Raw genomic sequence first — 19046 nt, forward strand, 5'->3', positions numbered from 1 at the left:
GTGGATTTGTAGAATTCTAATAAGTGATTGAGACAAAAATGCAGAAATGTATGTCATGTGCATGGATCAAAATGGCCTGTGTTTCCTCGCCAGGTTTTGGGCGTGGGCTCTCCATGGGCAGGTTTCTGAATCGCTCTCCTGACATCCTGGCTGCTTCTGCTCAGAAAACCATGAGGGGTTGGAGGGAGGTGTGACGAGTTCACGGGCTTTTGGGCAGGGATTTGGATGGGAAATGGAAGGACTCTGTATCATGACACTGAACAGTTACTGGTTGTGCCTAGTTCTTGTGAAGCAGGGCTGATCTGGGTTTTACACGGTTTGTTTCTGGAACAGGAATAAACACACAGCTCCTGGAAAAACTTACAGATGAAGCAAAGAACGTAATGGCCACCGCAGACTCTGTGTTCACGAGTGTCGCCGATGACATCCAGGAAGGGCGTATCCGTGTGAAACATCTGGAAGAGATTTTCCAGCATGAGAATCAGTTCATCTGTATCTGGGAGATAAGTAAGGGCACCATTCACAGGTGGCCTTGCTGCAGGGCTCGATGGCCCACTCTGTTAACCTGCCCCAGTGATCAGTGGTGCTAATTAGGTGCTTCACCAGTTAGCAGTGCTGCCCTTGTCTGTCCTTTATCTGGAGCTCCCAGCTCCAGTTTGTGGTGTTTGTGACTCTGCAAATCCAAACCTGAGTTGTGGGTGCAGGGGGTGAGACGTGTCTGCCTTGTGACTACAGATGAGTTTCCTTTCAGAGCATCAGCAACTGTTACGTGAAGAGAGAGAACTACTCCAGAGAGAACTGAAAGAATTGCTCCAGAGGAGGCAAGAAGAAGTGACACTTGTCAGAAAAGAGAAAAAAGCAATAGGAACCTTTCTGAGCATGTGTAGGAAGGTGCAGGCATCTGTGAAAGGTAGTGTTTGGGGGGGGGGCAATTGGAAAGTGACAACTCCAGCAAACATAATGTTCTTTGAAAATGACTGGGTTTGTAAACAGGTTTGATTCTAAACTACAGCAAGAATGAGGAGGGGTGGGAGAAGTAAACCTAGAGCATTTGAGGGATCAAACGAGTGCTTATGCATCCAATGATACTTGTAGGGTTCTACACGCCCAGGAGCATTTTGCATTTTGGTGGATTAGATGAAGTAAGCTGGACACAGGCTAGACTTGTGATCTGTCTCTGACCTATCTTTCTGTTTTAAAGTGGATGTAGGTGAACTGGAATCTCAATACTTGGAGGATCTTTGCTCAAAAAGACTAAATACAGTTGTGAATGTGAAAGAGAGACCTCTATGGACCTACTACAGCTTGAGCCCAGAGCTGAAAGAATTTGCCCAGAAAATGCATTCTTTTAAGGATAGCCTGATCTTCCAGCAGTTTTGGGAGGAAGCAGCACGGAAGGAAGCAGAGGAGTGGGAAAGTGTAGAGCTGTTGGAAAGTTTGGAAGAGTCGGAGGAGGACGATGTTCCTGTATTGGACCTTAAGGATGTTTTCAACAGTCTAATCTCTCCTTGTTTTGCGAGCTATGAGAGGTTGTATGATGATCTCAGATCTGGAAATCTCACACTTTCTGCAGTTGATACAATTTTTCAGGAATTCATAAATCAACCTGAAGATATCAAACCTGAACTAAATACCATATGTGAACTTAGACCTGGGGAAGACAGAGGCTGGGTTGACCAGCGAGTTCAGCAGATCCAGCAATACCATGAAATGCATTTAACTCTTGATGCTGCAAGGATCATTGCCAATGTCAAAGAGAGTTTAAACCTCCATGGTGACTTCAGTATCCTGCAAAACTTGTTGGACATAGTAGGTATCCACTTCTTCGGCTCCGTACTGTCAGGGTGTTGGCTAGACAGCTTGGGTAAATCTGAACCTTCCCGCAAGTCTGTCCCACTCTGTCAAGAGCCATTCCCTGCCCTCAAATGCTTATTTGAGATAAAAATTAAGTGTTCAAACAAAATGCCTTTGTGAAATCTTTCTTAAAAGAGAGATTGTATTCTTCTGTTTGGGGCGTGGCTTTGCAGAGGACTTTCATTTCCCTGCTGGAGAAAGGGTTGTGTTTCCCATTTCCAGACTGAATGTTTGTTTGCACCACTTGCTTTGTAGACAGAAAAGCTTGAATCATACAAGACACAAAAGCTGGATTCCATCAGCCTGGAGCTCATGCGTGCCAAGACACTGCTGCAGGGGATCACTGTGACCCGTCGTGGGTGTCTGAGGGAGCTGGCCCACCAGAAGGAGTTTGTCTGCTGGGTCAGAGAAGCACTGAAAGGTGTGTGCTGCTTGCCCAGGAATTGGGCAGATAGTACTAGAAGGGATGCTGGTCTGGGGGGTGCAGAAGGAATGGATTTTGGTGTGGAGCGTGCTATGAAATAGTCGCTTTAAACATGCTCATGCCACTGTAGTCTCATGCAGCACATGGTAGCTACCCTGCCTGATAGCTGGGCTCGGGCTGAAGGGCTGCAATACCTGCTACCGTTCAGTTCAGACCGGTTATTTAAGAGAGCAGAGGCCATCCATTCAACAGGATGGCAGCGGTCTGATAGTTGTGTGTCTGCCAGCTCAGTTGTCCTGCCTGCACAGAGGCACACACGGTTTGTACTGCTTCCGTCCTGGTGGCAATCTGCTGTTTGGGGCAACGTGGAGAAAAGCCAGGGCCAAGGATGTCGTTAATGCGGACGAATCGTAAAGTTGCTGGTGGGGGGGGGAAGTTGCACAGGAGCTGCTGTTCAAGGCATTTGTTCTGCGTTTTCTGTAAAAGGTGGTGATGTGGAATTGCATTAAAGCTGCCTCATTTCTTGTTCATTCATGTGTTTATCTCCTTGAAGATATGAATGAGCTGAAGGTATTTGTAGACCTGGCATCCATCTCTGCTGGGGAGAATGACATGGATGTGGGCCGTGTGGCGTGTTTCCACGATGCTGTGCACGGCTACTCTTCCCTGCTCTACGAGCTCAGGCAGGAGTCAGGGTTTGAGGACTTCATGGGCTGCTTGAAGAAGCTGTGGCGAGCCCTGGACAGTGATGAGAATCTTCCCAAGAAACTGGTGAGTTCTGCTGGAGCAGGTCCCCTCTGCATCCTCTTGCGTTTCTGCCTTCCAAGAGTGTCAGGAAGATTGACTGCACAGGGCATACTGCACTGGTGTGGGGACATCACAGCAGCTCTTGTTATTGGAAAAAAAAAAATATGTTTCTCTGGCACAAAAATTCACTGCAGCAACTGTAACTGGTATAGCACAGATTTCTCCAGAGCACTGCTGCTGAGGCTCTCAAGTGTAACACGGTGTGGCCTCGTTCTTGCAGGAGTTTAAATGAGGATGCAGAAGAGGTGGCTGGGAGCTGTTTCATTCTTTGCAGCAGGGCGTGTTTCAATCGCAAGAGGCGTTGAAGCACTGTGGGCTCTGTTCAGCCTCCCATGGTGCTGGTAAAGAACAGCTGTGCAGAAAGATGGGGCTGTGGCCCATAGCCAGTCCCTTCTTCCTTCCCCATCCTGAAACTCTTATGCCAGCCCAAGCTGTTTGTCCTGAAGACAGATGTAATCCTGTAAAGAAGTGCCAGCTCAGAGCGATGAGGGCGGTGCTGTGTCTTCTCTTCCCACAGCGTGCTTCAGCTCAGCACTTGGAGTGGCTGAAGACAGTGAAGGAGAGCCATGGGTCTGTGGAGCTGTCGTCACTGTCCCTGGCAGCTGCCATCAACAGCAGAGGAATATACGTTCTGAGAGCACCAGCTGATGGCCAAAAGGTGAGGCTGCCTGGCTCTCCCTCCCCTCCTGCAGACAACACCGCTGGTATGTCGGTGACTGCCAGAAAGGTGCTGTAGCTTTCCTCCCGCTCTGCACAGTTCCTTTTGGGGGCTGCTGCCTCCTCAGTGCTCCCCTCGCTGGGCATAACGTTATCTCAGGAGCAGAGCTGCAGTGCACCGCAGCACTAACGACTTCTTCTCTGGCAGGTTTCTTTGGACAGTGTCCTGTGCTTCACCCTCCCCGGGAGCTCTGGGGATAACAAGGCGTCATGGAAATACTCTCTGGCAGAGCTCCGTGAGCTGCAGAACAAACTGATGCTCATGTCGGCAAAGGGAGAGCAAGGCTTGGAGGTGGAGAAGTTCTCTGAGGTTAGATTTCAAGCCCAATGGGTTACTGATCTTGAGACTGGGGTTGGATTTTGCCTTGAATATCAGCTTTGAAGACTGGTTTACCACTGAGTTGCTGGGGATGAATGGTAGGAGGCAGATGGATGTTCCTGCTGCTTTGGTTCCCCCTTAAGGTGGAACTAAGCTGGAGGCTGGACAGTGGGCTGGTACCATCAGTCTCTGGCTGCGCTGGGGATGCTCCTGGCTGTGAGGGTTGCTCTGCTTTTGTAGCAAGCTGAGGATTCTGTACTGGCTTTCTGGGGATACTGCTGTTAAAAAGCCACAGAGTCCCTTGTTATTGCACAAGGCCTTGGGACCAAAGTCTTTATTTTCGCTGAAACTCTTTCCTGTGGTTTCATGACTGGGACTTGTCTTGGTAAATCAGCTTAGTTTTGTTATCTCTCTATCCTCACACAGACCTTTTCCAATGTCCAAAGACTGGCACAGGCCTTTATAGACCTTTATTCAGCTGGAAACATGCTCTTCCGCTCCTGGCTTGCCCATGTGTACTGTTCACCCCAAAAGGAATCGTGTGTTCTTATAGACTTCTCTTTGGGACTGATCCCAGTGCTGGAAGGGCAAGGAGATATGGCAGCCGTGCTCCCAGGCCTCTGCAAGACAATGGAGAGCTTCCTGGAGAGTTGGAAAAGCTTCATGTATGAAAAAAGACTCCGGCATTTCTACCTGAACTACTACACTGCTGAGCAGCTGGTCTATTTGTGCACAGAGCTGGGGCAGGGGACGCCCAGCCAGGATGCCCTGATGATGCTTTCGTTCCTAAAACACAACTGCAGCGCGGAGGATGTCCTCAAAGCCTCTGGGAGCGACGTGCCTCCCAGCTCAAGGGAGGCTGTTTCTGACTTCCAAGTGATGCTGGATGGGGAGAAGGATCTCACTACACAGCTGGAGTGCATCTGGGAGTGTTACATGAGCAACATGGGCTCCTTCCTTCCCAGCTGCCTGGATATCGATACGCTTGGTACGTGGCTGAAGAACCTGGCCAGCGGGGAGAGAGAGCATGTCACACGAGACTTCCCCCGGGATCTCCTGTCTGTTGGTCAGCCCAACCTCATCACATGCCCTCGCTCTGAGGTGCTCACCTCTGCTCTGGCTATTTACATGAACAGCCCCCACCAACCCCTTCCCACTTTTGACGAAGTTCTCCTGTGCACTCCTCAGACCACTGCTGAGCAAGTGGGGCTCTTCCTCAGGAGGTGCCTCATTCCCTGCAGCGGAGGAGAGAAGATTTACACCATGCTGTACGCAGACGAGCTGAGTTACGATGTCAGCTGCCGAGCAGAGGAGCTGTTCCAGCACCTGCAGCACTACAACAGCGCCTATCGCCTCGTCATTCTGTGCAACTGCGAGAGGGAGCACAGCTACATCCCCTCCGTCTTCAGCCAGTACAAAGTGCACATGATACCCCAGAGGCCACTTGCTGAAATCCAGCGCTACCTCCAGCACCACTACCGCGTCGCTCAGCCTTCGGGCGCAGCTGCTTCTGTCTTCAAGGACAATATGTGTGTTGGGATCGTGTCCTCCAAAAGAGCCGGCATGGGTAAGATGTCGCGTGCCAAGTGGGGTCTGCTGAGTGTTGAAAAACAGAGCGGGGTTCACCTCGCCAGGATTTCTGCCCAAGTCGCAGGCATCTAGTCAAAAAGGATGATTCGGACTCCAGTCAGGGGAGGGAGGTGAGAGCTGTAAGGACAGCTCATCTTGTCCTGAGACAGGCATCTCTGGGGATGGTTCATCTCCCTAATCTGACACCTGTCTCTCTACTGACACATAATTAACGTGACTAGATGGCTCGTGCTGGATAAGATGAATCTAACCTGAGGTTAAAATATGCCTGCAGGAAAGCGTATGTGGGGTGAGACAAGGGTTGTAAAGCCTGTCTGTTTTTCTTGCCTAGGAAATGATTGTTGGCTGTCTCTTCACGCAAAAAGCTAGAGGGCATGAAGTGAAACTAGGTGTCAGGCTGAAAAGCAAACAGAAGAAGGCAGTTCTTCAAACAGTGTTTAGTTAAACTGTGGAACCCAAAGCTTTACACAGGCTTCAAAAGTGATTAGTCATGAGGGGAGCATCTGTCAAGGGCTGTTAAACACAAATATGCTATCCCTGACATCAGAGCTGTGAATCGCTGCAAAAATACTGGGCAAGAGTTGCTGTGTCAGCTGTGTTCTTACCCCCTTCGTTAGCTGTTGCCACCTGTTAGACACTGGTAGTCCAGCGAGTGCTTTGGCTGTGCAGCTGTGCGTGTGTCTTGTGTAAACTGTGAGTCTGAAGCACCTCTAGTGCGTGCACATAGCAGCAGCATCTGACCTGGCTTTTTCCTTACACCAGCTGCTCTTGGGCTCTGGTACAGTACCAGCCCAAGGGAAAGGTTGGGCTGAAAAGGAAAAGTGTGCTACGTTATTTTCCGGGGATTAGTGAGAAAATCCAGAAGAGTTTCAGTAACAAATGACCTTGATATGATGGACTCGATATTGATGGCTTTAATTCTTCGGGTGTTTTTTATGATAACAGGGAAATCTCTGTATGTGAAGAGGCTACACGAGAGACTGCAAGAAGAGCAGCCTGACTGTACAAAACTGCTGAAAACCATCAGGCTAATTGAACCACAAGTGGATGAAGATAAAGTGGTAAAATCTCTTCTGCCTTTTCTGAAGAGAAAACTCCAGACAAAGCCCATGATATTCCATTTGGATATCACCTCTTCAGTAAGTGCATCCCTCCCACAGATGCCTTGTCCTAGAAGTTGTGTGGATCCTTGCAGATGTTGTTTCTTTAAAGCTTTTCTTTCTTAGTAAGCCATTTCCCTAGGACGTGTTTTCCAACCATTGTGTAAGTAAGTAACATAACGCTTTACCATCAAGGTGGTTGAACTCTGGAACAGGTTGCTCAGAGAAGCTGTAGAGTCTTTAGCCTTGGAGGTACTAAAACCTGGCTGGACGTGGTCTTGGGCAACGTGCTCTGGCTGAGCCTGCTCTGAGCAGGGGCTGGGCAAGGTGCTCTCCAGACATCCTCTCCCCCCTCCACTGTTCTATGATCCTGTGAAGTTATGATGAGTGAATAAAGAGGAAATGCATTTGTGTCTTTTCTTGTGACAGGTACAGAGTGGAATTCCAGAGTTTCTGTTCAAGCTGTTGGTTTTGCAGTATCTGACAGATAATAACGGAAATATGTGGCTGCGACAGAAGTGCCATCTGTATATCATTGAAATCCTGGAGGTATCACCAGTGCCAAAGAAAGCAGCAAGACATGTATGTACACAGCAATTCTTCATTTCTTGGAATTTCTCAGTCATTTTGCACGTTTGTATACAGCTGCACGTGAGTTGTAGAGACTGTAACTGTAAACATAGCGTAAGAATACCCTGTTGGTATCAGGGTGTGCTGTGCATCTCCATTGCAAAGTGCTGTCCCTGGTGTTGCACAGAGTGATACTGAAACTAGACAGTAAATGGCACCTGTTGTGCCTTTCTTGGGCTGGTAGTTTCTGAAGGCCTGTTAGTCCAAGCCTCACTGGCCCCACTGTAATATAGGAAACATAAAAATGCAAAATCTAATCTTCCTGGTGTTACATTGTGTGTTTGAAAGTACTTGGATAGTTATATGTGGCTGTAAGAACAGAGCGTAGAAGTGACAGGGAAAAAAACCAAAAGTCTTTTGGGTTTAGTTTTTTTTGAGGTAGCACTAAGAAGCGGCTGGAGTTGAGAATGGACCAATGTCACGGGAAGGGCACTGTAGGAGGAAATAGGATAAATTGTTGTGATGCCCTTTAAGTGGGAAAAGTGATGTGCAGGGGCAAAGTGCCACGGCTGAGTAGGCTAGCTGCTGTTATTCAGTCAGGTCTGTGATTTTAGGCCAAAATACTGCAAGAACAGCTTAAATAAACTGAAGAAGGTTAGGGCTACAGCTTTGTGATGATGTATTTTATTTTCCTTTCCTCCAGATGTCAGCGAGACAGAAGTATAATTTCTTTGATGTGTTCCCTAAAGTAACATGCAAGTCTCCCAAGGAAGTACTAGAAATGGAGACACTTGGGAAGCTGTCTGGGGATGTTTCAGACCCAGGAATGGACGAGGAGGAATTTTGCAGTGAGGCTTTCCAGAGACCTTTCCAGTACCTGAAGAGATTTGACCGGGGGTACAATCTGGACACGTTCTGTTACAAAGCGCACTCCGTGGAAGGGAACCCGGCAGCATGCCTGCAGCAGTTCCTCCTGCACTGCGGGATCGCAGACCCCTCCTGGTCAGAACTCCGAAACTTCACGTGGTTTCTCAATGTTCAGCTGAGAGACTGTGAAGCCTCTGTCTTTTGCAACCCTGACTTTGTCCAGGACACTTTGCGGGGTTTCAAAAACTTTGTCGTTAACTTCATGATTTTAATGGCAAGAGATTTTGCAACACCCTCCCTCCACATTTCTGATCAGAGTTCAGGAAGGCAGTCCTACAACCTGGAGAACATCGCGGAAGACGATCTTCTTCCTTTCCGCATTCGGAAGAAGTGGGAGTCTGAGCCTCATCCTTATTTGTTTTTCAATGAAGATCGTGTGTCCATGACATTCATTGGTTTCCACTTTCGGCTCAATGGCGAGTGCGGTGTTGATGCCATTAATCCTTTGAATGGGAAGATTATAAAGAAAAATGTCATGACTTCAGAGCTGTACAGTGGCTTGTTACTCCAGAGAGTTCCCTTCAATGTTTCATTTGATCAGCTGCCTCGTCATGAGAAGCTAGAGAGGCTTTGCATGGTGTTGGGAATCTCCTGGGTAATGGACCCTGATGAGACGTACGAGCTCACAACAGACAATGTGCTGAAAATGTTGGCTATCGAGATGCGATTCAGATGCAACATCCCAGTTGTCATCATGGGAGAAACAGGCTGTGGGAAGACCAGACTCATAAGGTTTCTGTGCCAGTTACGCAGAAGCTATGTACAGGTAGAGAATATGAAGCTCGTAAAAGTTCACGGAGGTACTACTGCGGAGATGATTTATGCCAGGATCGAAGAAGCAGAAGCCCTTGCTAAAACCAATAAGGAGCAGCACGGGTTGGACACAGTCCTCTTTTTCGATGAAGCCAACACCACAGAGGCTGTAAGCAGCATCAAAGAAGTTCTGTGTGACCACACGGTACAGGGCGAGCCTTTGGCCTCTTGCTCTGGTTTGAAGATCATCGCAGCCTGCAACCCTTATCGTAAGCACACACCAAAGATGATTCAACGCTTGGAATTAGCTGGGTTGGGCTACCGCGTCAAAGCAGATGAGACGAGGGATAAGCTTGGATCCATTCCACTGAGACAGCTTGTGTACCGCGTCCACGCGCTCCCACCCAGCATGATCCCATTAGTGTGGGATTTTGGGCAGCTGAACAACTTAACGGAGAAAATGTACATCCAGCAGATCGTACAGAGAGTTGCAGAACATGTCCCGATGCAGCAGGTTGAAGCAGAGGTAATTACAGAAGTGCTTTTTGCTTCCCAGCAGTACATGCGGCAGAGGGACGATGAGTGCAGCTTTGTCAGCCTGCGGGATGTGGAACGCTGCATGGAAGTTTTCAAGTGGTTTCACAAGCGCAGTAAGCTGCTGCTGAGAGAACTGGAGAAGTACCTTGCGGAGAAGAGAGCTCCAAAGAGCACCGTCGAGAGAAACAACATTATCTGGTCCTTGGTGCTGGCAGTCGGGGTCTGCTATCATGCGTCCTTGGAAAAGAAGGAGGCATATAGGAGTGCCATCAGCCAGGTCCTTCCAAAACCTTATGATGCCCAGAAAAAGATTTTGGAAGAAATCTCCCTGATGCAGGACTTATTCCTGAGTGGTGTGCACCTCCGAGATACCATAGCAAGAAACTTGGCCTTGAAGGAAAATGTCTTTATGATGGTCATCTGCATTGAGCTGAAGATCCCTCTCTTCCTTGTTGGGAAGCCTGGGAGCTCCAAATCCCTTGCGAAAACCATTGTGGCCGATGCTATGCAGGGCCAAGCAGCTCACTCAGATTTGTTCAAGGACCTGAAGCAGATCCATCTGGTGTCTTTCCAGTGCAGCCCTCTGTCTACTCCGGAGGGAATCATAGGCACCTTCAAGCACTGTGCTCGATTCCAGGAAGGCAAGAACTTGGAGGAGTATGTCTCTGTGGTGGTTTTGGATGAGATTGGGCTGGCAGAAGACTCTCCCAAAATGCCCTTGAAGACTCTGCATCCTCTTTTGGAAGATGGCTGTATAGACGATGTCCCTCTTCCTCACAAAAAGGTTGGCTTCATCGGGATTTCCAACTGGGCTTTGGATCCTGCTAAAATGAATCGAGGCATCTTTGTTTCACGTGGTGACCCCAGCAAAGAGGAGCTCATAGAAAGCGCGAGGGGGATTTGTTGCTCAGCACGAGGGGCTTTGCAGAAGATTGAACAGTATTTTTGTCACTTTGCAGATGCATATGAAAATATTTGCAAGGCCCAAGACAGGGAGTTCTTCGGTCTGCGTGACTACTACAGCCTCATAAAGATGTTTTTTGCCTTGGCTAAGAGCTCCAAAAGTGAGCCGACACCTCAAGACATAGCTGAAGTTGTTCTTCGTAACTTTGGTGGCAAAGATAATCTCAATGCCTTGGAAATATTCACCTCACAGTTACCAGAAAAAGGAGAAATACGTGCTCGTGATATCAGTAGAATTGAGCTGGTACGACAAAACATTTACAGCAGTGGTGAGGATGGTGATTGCAGGTACCTGCTTGTGTTGACTGAGAATTACGCAGCACTGCAGATCCTCCAGCAAACTTTTTTTACTGCCCGGCAACAGCCAGAAATTATCTTTGGCTCCAGTTTCCCTAAGGACCAGGAGTACACCCAGATATGCAGGAACATCAACCGTGTGAAGGTCTGCATGGAAACCGGCCAGACGGTTGTACTCCTCAACCTGCAAAACCTGTACGAAAGCCTCTACGATGCCCTCAATCAATACTACGTGTACCTCGCTGGCCAGAAGTATGTTGACTTGGGGCTGGGCACCCACCGGGTGAAGTGCCGGGTGCACCCCAAGTTCCGTTTGATAGTCATCGAGGAGAAGGACGTGGTGTATAAGCACTTTCCCATCCCGCTGATCAACAGGCTGGAAAAGCACTACCTGGATATCAGCACTGTGCTGGACAAGGGGCAAAGAGAAACGGTGAAGGAGCTGAAGAAGTGGGTGAGGGACTTCACTGCAGCCAATGCAGAAGAGCACTTCATCGGCAAGCAGAAGTACAGCCCTTCTGACGTCTTTGTGGGCTACCACTCCAACACCTGCGCCTCGGTGGTCCTGCAGACCACGGAAAGGCTGAAACCAGCCTGTCCTCCCGGCGAGCTCCTGTCCCGCGTGAAGAAAGAAGCCCAGCTGGCGCTGCTGAACTGCGCCACCCCCGACTCCGTCATCCGCCTCGGCAGCCCCGTGGGCTTCTTCATGGCAGGTTCTCTGGCCGATATATACTTCAAGCAGCAGCAGCACACGTCTTTTGCAGACTTCCTCCGAGCTCACATCCGTGCTGGGTCTGGGTACCAGACGGTCTTCACAGAGGTGAGTATCTCCCAGCGTCCTCTCAAAGCCCTCCCGACCTGCGCTGAGGGTTTTGGTTTGCACTGCTTGGGCTGTGTTATGACCAGACCCCAGTAAACCCGGTGACAGCCTTGCTGCCTGGTGCCCAGATGTGCAGAGGTGGTTGTTTCAGCAGGTGTGGTCTTGCATCCTGAAGAATCTAACACCTCCGCTGTGCCTGAAGCTCTAGTTGATGCTCACTGGCAAGCGGGGGTTTTAAGTGAGTTTGGGCAGCTGATGCATCTCTCTTTGAAAGGAGTTCTGTTGCCGTGAACACAGCCAGCAAAGCAGGCTGCTGGCCCCTCTGCCACCTCTGGCAGCACCGAGAGCAGTTGTGTCCAGCTGCAGCAGCAGTCCCGGCTTCGTGTAACAGCCCATGTTGACTGTTTGCCACTGGCAGGGCAAATAAATGGTTTTTTGAGGTGTAGTCCGGCTCTGCAGCATTAGTGGCATGTAGGAGCATGGATGAGTAGGTCTCTCCTGCACTCCCGAGCAGAGAACACACCTCCCTCTGGCACCCCCAGGTCACCACCTTCTCGAGGCTCCTCACCAGCGCGGACGCAGCTTGCCTGCAGAGGGAAGTGCAGGGAGCAGCCCAAAGGCCTCAAATCCTGTTCCTGCAGCAGTTTGACACAGAGTACTCCTTCCTGAAGAGCATCCGGTGAGTCTGGTTTTGCGTTCTCCCGCTCTGAGCGGGCTGTTGTCCGGGTGGAAGGTGCGTGGGGAGCACCCATGGAGTGACACGTCCAGCAAAGGGGGGCAGGAGGGCAGGCTGGGCTGAGCTGGGGGCTGGCTCAGGGCAGGCTGCACGGGCTCCATCATGCTGGGATGGGTTTTGAAGCGGTATCGTTGCTCTAGGCTGGGTGCTCTAATCTCTCCTGCCTGCAGCAGCCAAGGCTGATGTGGAGGGACTACTTCTACAGTCTTGAATGTTTTCTTTTCACATGTAGTGACTTCTTTGAAATCCCCTTTTGCTCTTTAGAGACTTCCTTGATGCTACGTCAGGAAATAAAGTCCTTATTATTCAGACAGACTTTGAAGACGGCTTTCAGAACGCCCAGCTCATCGCCTCAGCCAAGTAAGTCAAGCGTGAAGTGGTTCCCGTCTGGCTGCTCTGCTTGGTGACTCCTCAGCCCCGTCATTGTTAGGGCTGTTTTGGGGATTTCAGAATCAGAAATGTGTAATCCTTGGTTTATTCTATAGTGGAATTGGTCTAGAAGCACACCTTGTATTTCCCATAATGATTCATAACCCAAGCAAATCGCTTGTGGCTGTTTGGGGGAAGAAACTCCTCTTACAGAGGAAGGACTTGTGGCTGTGAGCTCGTCTGTCTTTGGTCTGTCAACAGCATTTTTTCCTTGTTGTAGATACACTGTAGTTAACGAGATCAACAAGGTGGACCTGGGAGAAGTCTCTGTCTTCGTTTACTTTATTATGAAGCTTTCCCGAGTGGAGGGAGGAACGTCCTACGTGGGATTCCATGGAGGTGGGTCTGGCCTTGTGTCACTCCTCACTGGTCACTGGCTTCATGCAAACGTACCAGAGCAACGTTTCTCTTGTTCACCTTCCTCTTTAGTGATTAAAATCTGCAATCGGTGTGTCCTGTGGGTTGTCAGAGCTGCTTCCCTTACCCCCAGGGACTGCTCCTGGGGGTCCGTAGCTCGGAGCCCCCGTCTCCCCTGGGAGCACCGTGCCTTGCCCTGGACAGAGGAGTCCTCTTTCCAGTCAGCTGGAGAGCAGCAAACGCCCAGTGCTGACTGCGTTGCCATATTGTCCTCCAGGAGACTCCTGAGTGCGGGCTTACGTGCTCTGCTCTCGGCAGCGAGGTTCCCGCTGCATGTGATGGGTTCTGGGAGCCTCAAAGCCCCAGCAGCGCGCACGCCCCGGCAGGGTAGTGTGTGTTAGTGTTCACAGTGAGTTCCTGCTTTCTCCTTCCGCATCAAGAAGTGAGAGTATGTGAACTCTGAATGTGAACTGCTAGCCCACAGGGACTGCGAGATGATTCTTGGGAAGCTCTTCTAGTATTGCGTGCTGCAGGCATGAAATCTTTTTTTTTTTTGTCGCTCTGCCTTTAGGACTGTGGCAGTCAGTGCACATAGATGATCTCCGCAGATCCAAAGAGATGATCTCTGATATGACTGCCCTGCAGAACCTCACCATCAGCCAGATATTCTGTGAGGATTCAGGGAAGGCCAAAGGTGAGCTGTGTGCTGGCTGTGCCAGCCAGTGGTGTTGGTATGCTGGTGGGGAAGAGGGGGATGCAGTCCCAGTCTTTGTGCTAGTGGAGCTTTTGCTTTGTGCAGCATATCTCCTGATTTTCCCTGCTCAGCTGTTGTTTTTTGTGGGGGATCACAACATGGCTACCAACTTGTATTTGTATTTTGTTTTTTACTGCAACTTTGGGTCACTGAGTAAGTTCATTTGGTAGTTTTCCCTTTTTCTTCTGACAAAAATGTGGTATTTGCACTGCTCAGCACCCTGAGCGCTCTGTCTCAGCACAGGAGGCAGGAGATACTGCATGGCAGAGGCTGCTGGCCAGGAGCCACTGCAGAGAATATCTCACTTGTGTGAATAGAGATCTGGTCACCTAAACCTGCAGGAAGGTTAGAAAAGACTTCTTTTCCCCCCCCTCCATTTTTCTCACGCTTTTTCCTTTCACCACACTGCCTTACAGGGTTCTGCTCGAGCTCAGTGCTTTAGCTCTGAGTGTCATAGTTCTTCCAGTTCTTGCTACGTGAAGCTTGGCAGCCGCTGTAGCTGTGTTTAGGGAGGTGGATCTCAGCTACTCAGTCTGCTGCCCTGGGATGCAGTTGCTGAATAAACCCTTACTGACTGATGCAGAAGCATACTGCTGCTTTCTCATAAAAATTCTACACCTTAGTTGCAGCTCTGCCTGTGGATACCAAAGAACAGGAGAAAAATGAGGTGGAGGTTGGAACACCAGTGCCAGAAGCAGAGCACTGTGAGGTCAGTTCAGAATGCATTTGTTTGCTTCTCAGGTGTCAGTATGGCTCTCTGCTCTGTCATCCGTAGGTGCAACACACCTTTTGCATCCCCGTTCCCTTGGCATCCATCAGGAATATTATTTGCATCAGGAGTGTTAACGAACAAACACAAATTTTTCCCCCTGCTGCCCAATCTAAATCAGCATCACTAAAGAAGTAAACCATACTGAGGACCCACGAATTCTTTAGTCATTTCCTACTCCTAATTTTTAAAAAGCAGATTTGAAAGCTTCTGTTGTCTTTCTGCACCCTGAAGCTGACAATTGTGATTCTGGGCCTGCTGCTCCAGCTGTCTGTGCTCTGATTGCGGTGTGTGTTTGAAGCCACGCTGGAGCTGGCTGTGGACTTTGCTGTGCTGCAGCCACGTTGGGACTGGCTCATCTTCCCCTGACAACATCAGCTGGAGGATGTCCAGTGTGAGAGTGGCTACATGTGGCTCTTGCCCCTCTGGTGCCAAAGCATCTCCCAGGGAGGGAATATTTTTCCTAGTCATGTTTAGCATTTCCACTTTTTTCCCTGAATGCCTGAGTCTTCCCCTCTACGGGAATCTTATTACAAATGCTGTGTTGTGTGCCAATTTGAAAGGGCCATGGAAGTTGCATTGTGTACTTGGTAGCAAAAGAAGAACTTAAATTTGCAGCCTGCGATGAGAGGAAAACTGGGAGATGGGATGCAAGGCGTGCAGGCTCTTTCTAGAGAGCACTACAGTTGTTTTAAGAGGGATGTGTTAGGGGCAAAGGTGTAAAATTGAAGAGTAACGAACTCGTTTTCACGCTGTTCCTGGAAAGGGTGAAATTCTGGACACCACCGTACTCCTGAGGACCTGTGTACAAAGTGCTGTGGGGATGCTGCGGGACCAAAATGAAGATCTGAGTCGAAGCACAAAGCGAATTAAGATTCTCCTTGGCCTTCTGTCCAAAGATGATGACTTGAAAGGTATGTGCTCCCTGGCTGCAGCAGGTGGTGTCCCTGGTGGCTGGTTTTTTCCCAGTTGGCTAATTATTGAAACATTTGTAAAATGCTGTACTCGGTGTGATATTTGGATTTGGATCCAATGCCAATAGGAGAGAAAATGCAGGTTCCCTGTTGTTTTCCAGCCTCTTTCCTGAAGATAACAAAGGCTCGTCTCTCCAACCTTTTGAAGAAGCAAGAAGAAAATTCTCTTTACCCAAAGAACTGGGTGCTTCGGGAGGCTTCCAACCTCAGTGCTCTCCAGGAGGCAGGCACCTTCAGGTGAGGACAGCAGCAGTATCCTGTAACCTGCAGGCTTCCAAGAAAAGTCTGCAGATGGCAACGGTGCAGCAGAGACAGCAGTTCTGAGTAATCTGAATATTTGCAGTGTCAGTCTCCAGGCTGTGTTGGAAACTCTCTGAAGGCAGTTCTGTCCTCTCCTGGCTCCTGAGGGAGGGTGACCTACAGCTGAGTGGGCTGTACTGGGACGGGAATGCTTCAGTGCACAAGTGCTTTGAGAGGAACAGTGGGATTACAGGCGAGCCACGAGTGAGAGGAGTGTAGGGTTTTTAGCTGGTGATGTTTTTTTCCCCTTAAAGGGAGGATTAGGACTTTCCCACATGCAAATGTCAGCAATTTTTCAGGACAGCCACCTCCTGATTTGCTGATATTGCTGCTCACCTGCCCTCTGGGTTTCTTGGTCTCTCTCTGCCCCCAAAGGCACACCTTGTGGAAGCGAGTCCAGAACGTGATCACTCCATTCCTGGCTCTCCTGATTGCTGTCATAGACAGAAATGGCAATCTGGAGCTGTTGGTCAGGCCGGCAGCTGAGTGGGTGACAAACCTCTGGATGTTCATCTTCAGTGATACAAAACTCCTGACTGTCCCTTACGGTGTGGGTAAGAACAGGTGAGCCACTGGAGAGAGCAGCAGGAGGGCTTGGCTGGCGGCACTGAGACCCATCACGCGCTGGCTTTAAATCCACACGGGAGATTAACGTGGTTGGTGGCTCCCGTGTGCTGTGCCAAAGGCAGCAGGGCAGTTCTCAGTGACTCTTGAAGTCTGTTCTTTCTACCTTCTCCCCAGTTCTCCTGGGCTTTGCTCTCTAGCTCTTGGCATGCTCACTCTTCTTACCCAGCCCTGGAAGCCATTGCAGCCCTTTTGCCAGGGAACACTGACTGTGTCCTAATGCTAAACAGTTGGCAGGATGGAGCTGTATTAATTAGTCCTTCAGTTCTTTCCCCTTCCCTCATCCCCTCCTAGGGCTAATTTCTTGCTTTCTGCAGCTTCCTGCCTCTTCTGTGTTTCCCAGGGAAAAGCCCAGTGCATTAATGACCTTTTAATCTCCCAGCTCTCAGACAGAGATTATTCTGGTGCAGAACAACATGATGGTGTCTGCTGATGCTGGGAACGAGATGCCCTTCAGCTGGAGGATAAAGGAGTACTTGGATGAGATGTGGCTGGAAGCTCAATACATCCAAAACACTGAAGGTGAGAGCCTGGACTGAGCTGGTGACACAGAGCATCTCCATCCATCTGCCCTGTAAATTCTGGTTTGTCACCACTGGGACCCTGGATCAGAATCCTTCTGCGCTCATATGAGCCAGGCAACTGCCTTTTTTTTGTGCTTCTTGCTGTTAGTCTTTCTCACATATTCTGTGCCCCTGTATTCAAAATGCTGTGGAAGTGCCGAGGTGAGAGTCCATAAATACAGTGCTGGTGCCTGGGCTAAGGTCTGGCCCCAAATCCCTCGTTAGCGCTCTGTGCCAGACCCAGCCGCCTCCTAACATTCAGCTTTTCTCTGCGTTCTCATTTTCCAGACCAAGCTGAGAAGTTTGTGGATATCTTCCAGAAAACTGCACTGGGAAAATTTATCTCTGCTCTGGCTGAGGAAGACAGGCAGATGCTCTTCCAGTGCTATGTCACAGACTTTATTGTCTTGGCCATCGGTGTGTCCTCCCTAGAGGAGCTGCAGGTCAGTGTCTGGAGCAAGAGCTGGGAACCCTTTGGATAGAAAGAAGAGCATGATGCCTGTGAACATGCCCTTCTGTATCAATCTTGCCTTCTCAGACAAAATCCCCTCTGAGACAGGCTGATAGCAGGGTAGCCACAAAGCAGATGCACTTGGCGCTGAACGGCTGCTGAAATTGCTGAGACCTTACTCAGAAAAGGGCTTCCCCAGGAGCACCTATAAAAACTGACACATCATTTAAGGCTGTCTTTGTAAAGGACTGATTCTCTTCTTTCAGATAATTTTTCCAAGATCTCCAGTATAAAATGAATTATAAAAGTTCTTTTTAAATTTTAATTTTAACATTTTTCCTAAACTTTCAGTGTCTGCAAATTGCGTTCCTATCCTGCATAAATGAATGGAAGGCAACATCTCTCAGAAGAGAGGAGACGGTGCCATCCTTGCCCTGGGTTCACCTTGGATACGATCAGTTCAAGAGCCGGCTGCAGAACTTTTCTAGGATCCTGGCTGTACACCCCCGTGTGGTTGACTACCTTATCGACCAGGAGGAACACAGAACACCACAGCCCGAGATGGTAGAGTCACTGCCAGGCATTTTGTGACCCTCAGCCCTAGCAGAGAGCTCTGTCTTCACTGACTTAGCTAGCATTCAGTCTCCTTTTGATTTCAGCAACAGTAAAGTGGGAAGCACAAGCTCAGTCAGGATCCTCAGTATCAGGAATAATCTGCTATGTTATCGTTGTTACTGGCGGGGTTTAAAACAGTTTGCCCTGCCTTTGCATCAGTTAATAGGATGTGCTGATGATCTGAGCCATGAGCAGGAGAGTTCCAGAGCTTAAGATACTCAAGCAGAATGTTATTCAGTAGAACACGTGCTGCAGCAAACCAGATGGAGAGCCCGAGGTTCATAAATAATTCTGAAATGCAACTGCTGTGTTATACTTATCCCTGCGTGTATATCTAGGTTTTAGATGTGTTAGCTGCGATGGTGTGTGCTGAAGAGCTGGAGAATCAAGTGCAGACAGCTCATCCGGAGATCTGGCTGCAGAAAGTGGCAAATCTTCGTATGCCCATTGAATTCCTTTGTAAAGAGAAGGATGTACAGAGGAGTGGGAGTCGGTGCCACCAGCTGCTGAAAGAACTCGAGTATGTACCACGGATCTGCTCGTGATCTTGACCTTTTGCCTTGCCATTAATCGGAATATTAGCACAGGCTGAGAGCTGCTCTGGTGCTGCTTTTCTCAGACAAAGACTTGCCAAACTTCTCCAGGTTCCTGCTAGTCCCAATCACATTCCAAGCATCTGGAACCAGACTTTTTTTTCCCCCTCATCTTATGTAGCTTGTCCTTCTGAATCTGGCGGTATCACCCAGTGCAGTCCAGCTGGGTTCAGGTGTTATTTAAAACTCTCCTTAGGTTCCTG

The 19046-nt window shown here is 49.2% G+C and overlaps 1 protein-coding gene across 1 annotated transcript in view; it reads left to right on the top strand.

The window, feature by feature from the left end:
* Nucleotides 1–19046, top strand: part of RNF213 (ring finger protein 213) — a 45969-nt gene that overhangs the window by 10939 nt on the left and 15984 nt on the right. The window contains 23 exon segments of the mRNA XM_010074381.1: nucleotides 334–507; nucleotides 752–910; nucleotides 1202–1809; nucleotides 2110–2275; nucleotides 2832–3049; nucleotides 3603–3743; nucleotides 3951–4112; nucleotides 4548–5688; nucleotides 6657–6850; nucleotides 7241–7384; nucleotides 8085–11678; nucleotides 12221–12357; nucleotides 12679–12774; nucleotides 13064–13182; nucleotides 13772–13894; nucleotides 14584–14663; nucleotides 15490–15637; nucleotides 15799–15934; nucleotides 16373–16561; nucleotides 17004–17143; nucleotides 17473–17627; nucleotides 17987–18199; nucleotides 18589–18770. Of these exon segments, the coding sequence (XP_010072683.1) occupies nucleotides 334–507; nucleotides 752–910; nucleotides 1202–1809; nucleotides 2110–2275; nucleotides 2832–3049; nucleotides 3603–3743; nucleotides 3951–4112; nucleotides 4548–5688; nucleotides 6657–6850; nucleotides 7241–7384; nucleotides 8085–11678; nucleotides 12221–12357; nucleotides 12679–12774; nucleotides 13064–13182; nucleotides 13772–13894; nucleotides 14584–14663; nucleotides 15490–15637; nucleotides 15799–15934; nucleotides 16373–16561; nucleotides 17004–17143; nucleotides 17473–17627; nucleotides 17987–18199; nucleotides 18589–18770 (8419 nt within the window).

Source organism: Pterocles gutturalis, unplaced genomic scaffold, assembly GCF_000699245.1.
Source record: "Pterocles gutturalis isolate BGI_N339 unplaced genomic scaffold, ASM69924v1 scaffold18517, whole genome shotgun sequence".
Classification (NCBI taxonomy): Eukaryota; Metazoa; Chordata; class Aves; order Pterocliformes; family Pteroclidae; genus Pterocles; species Pterocles gutturalis.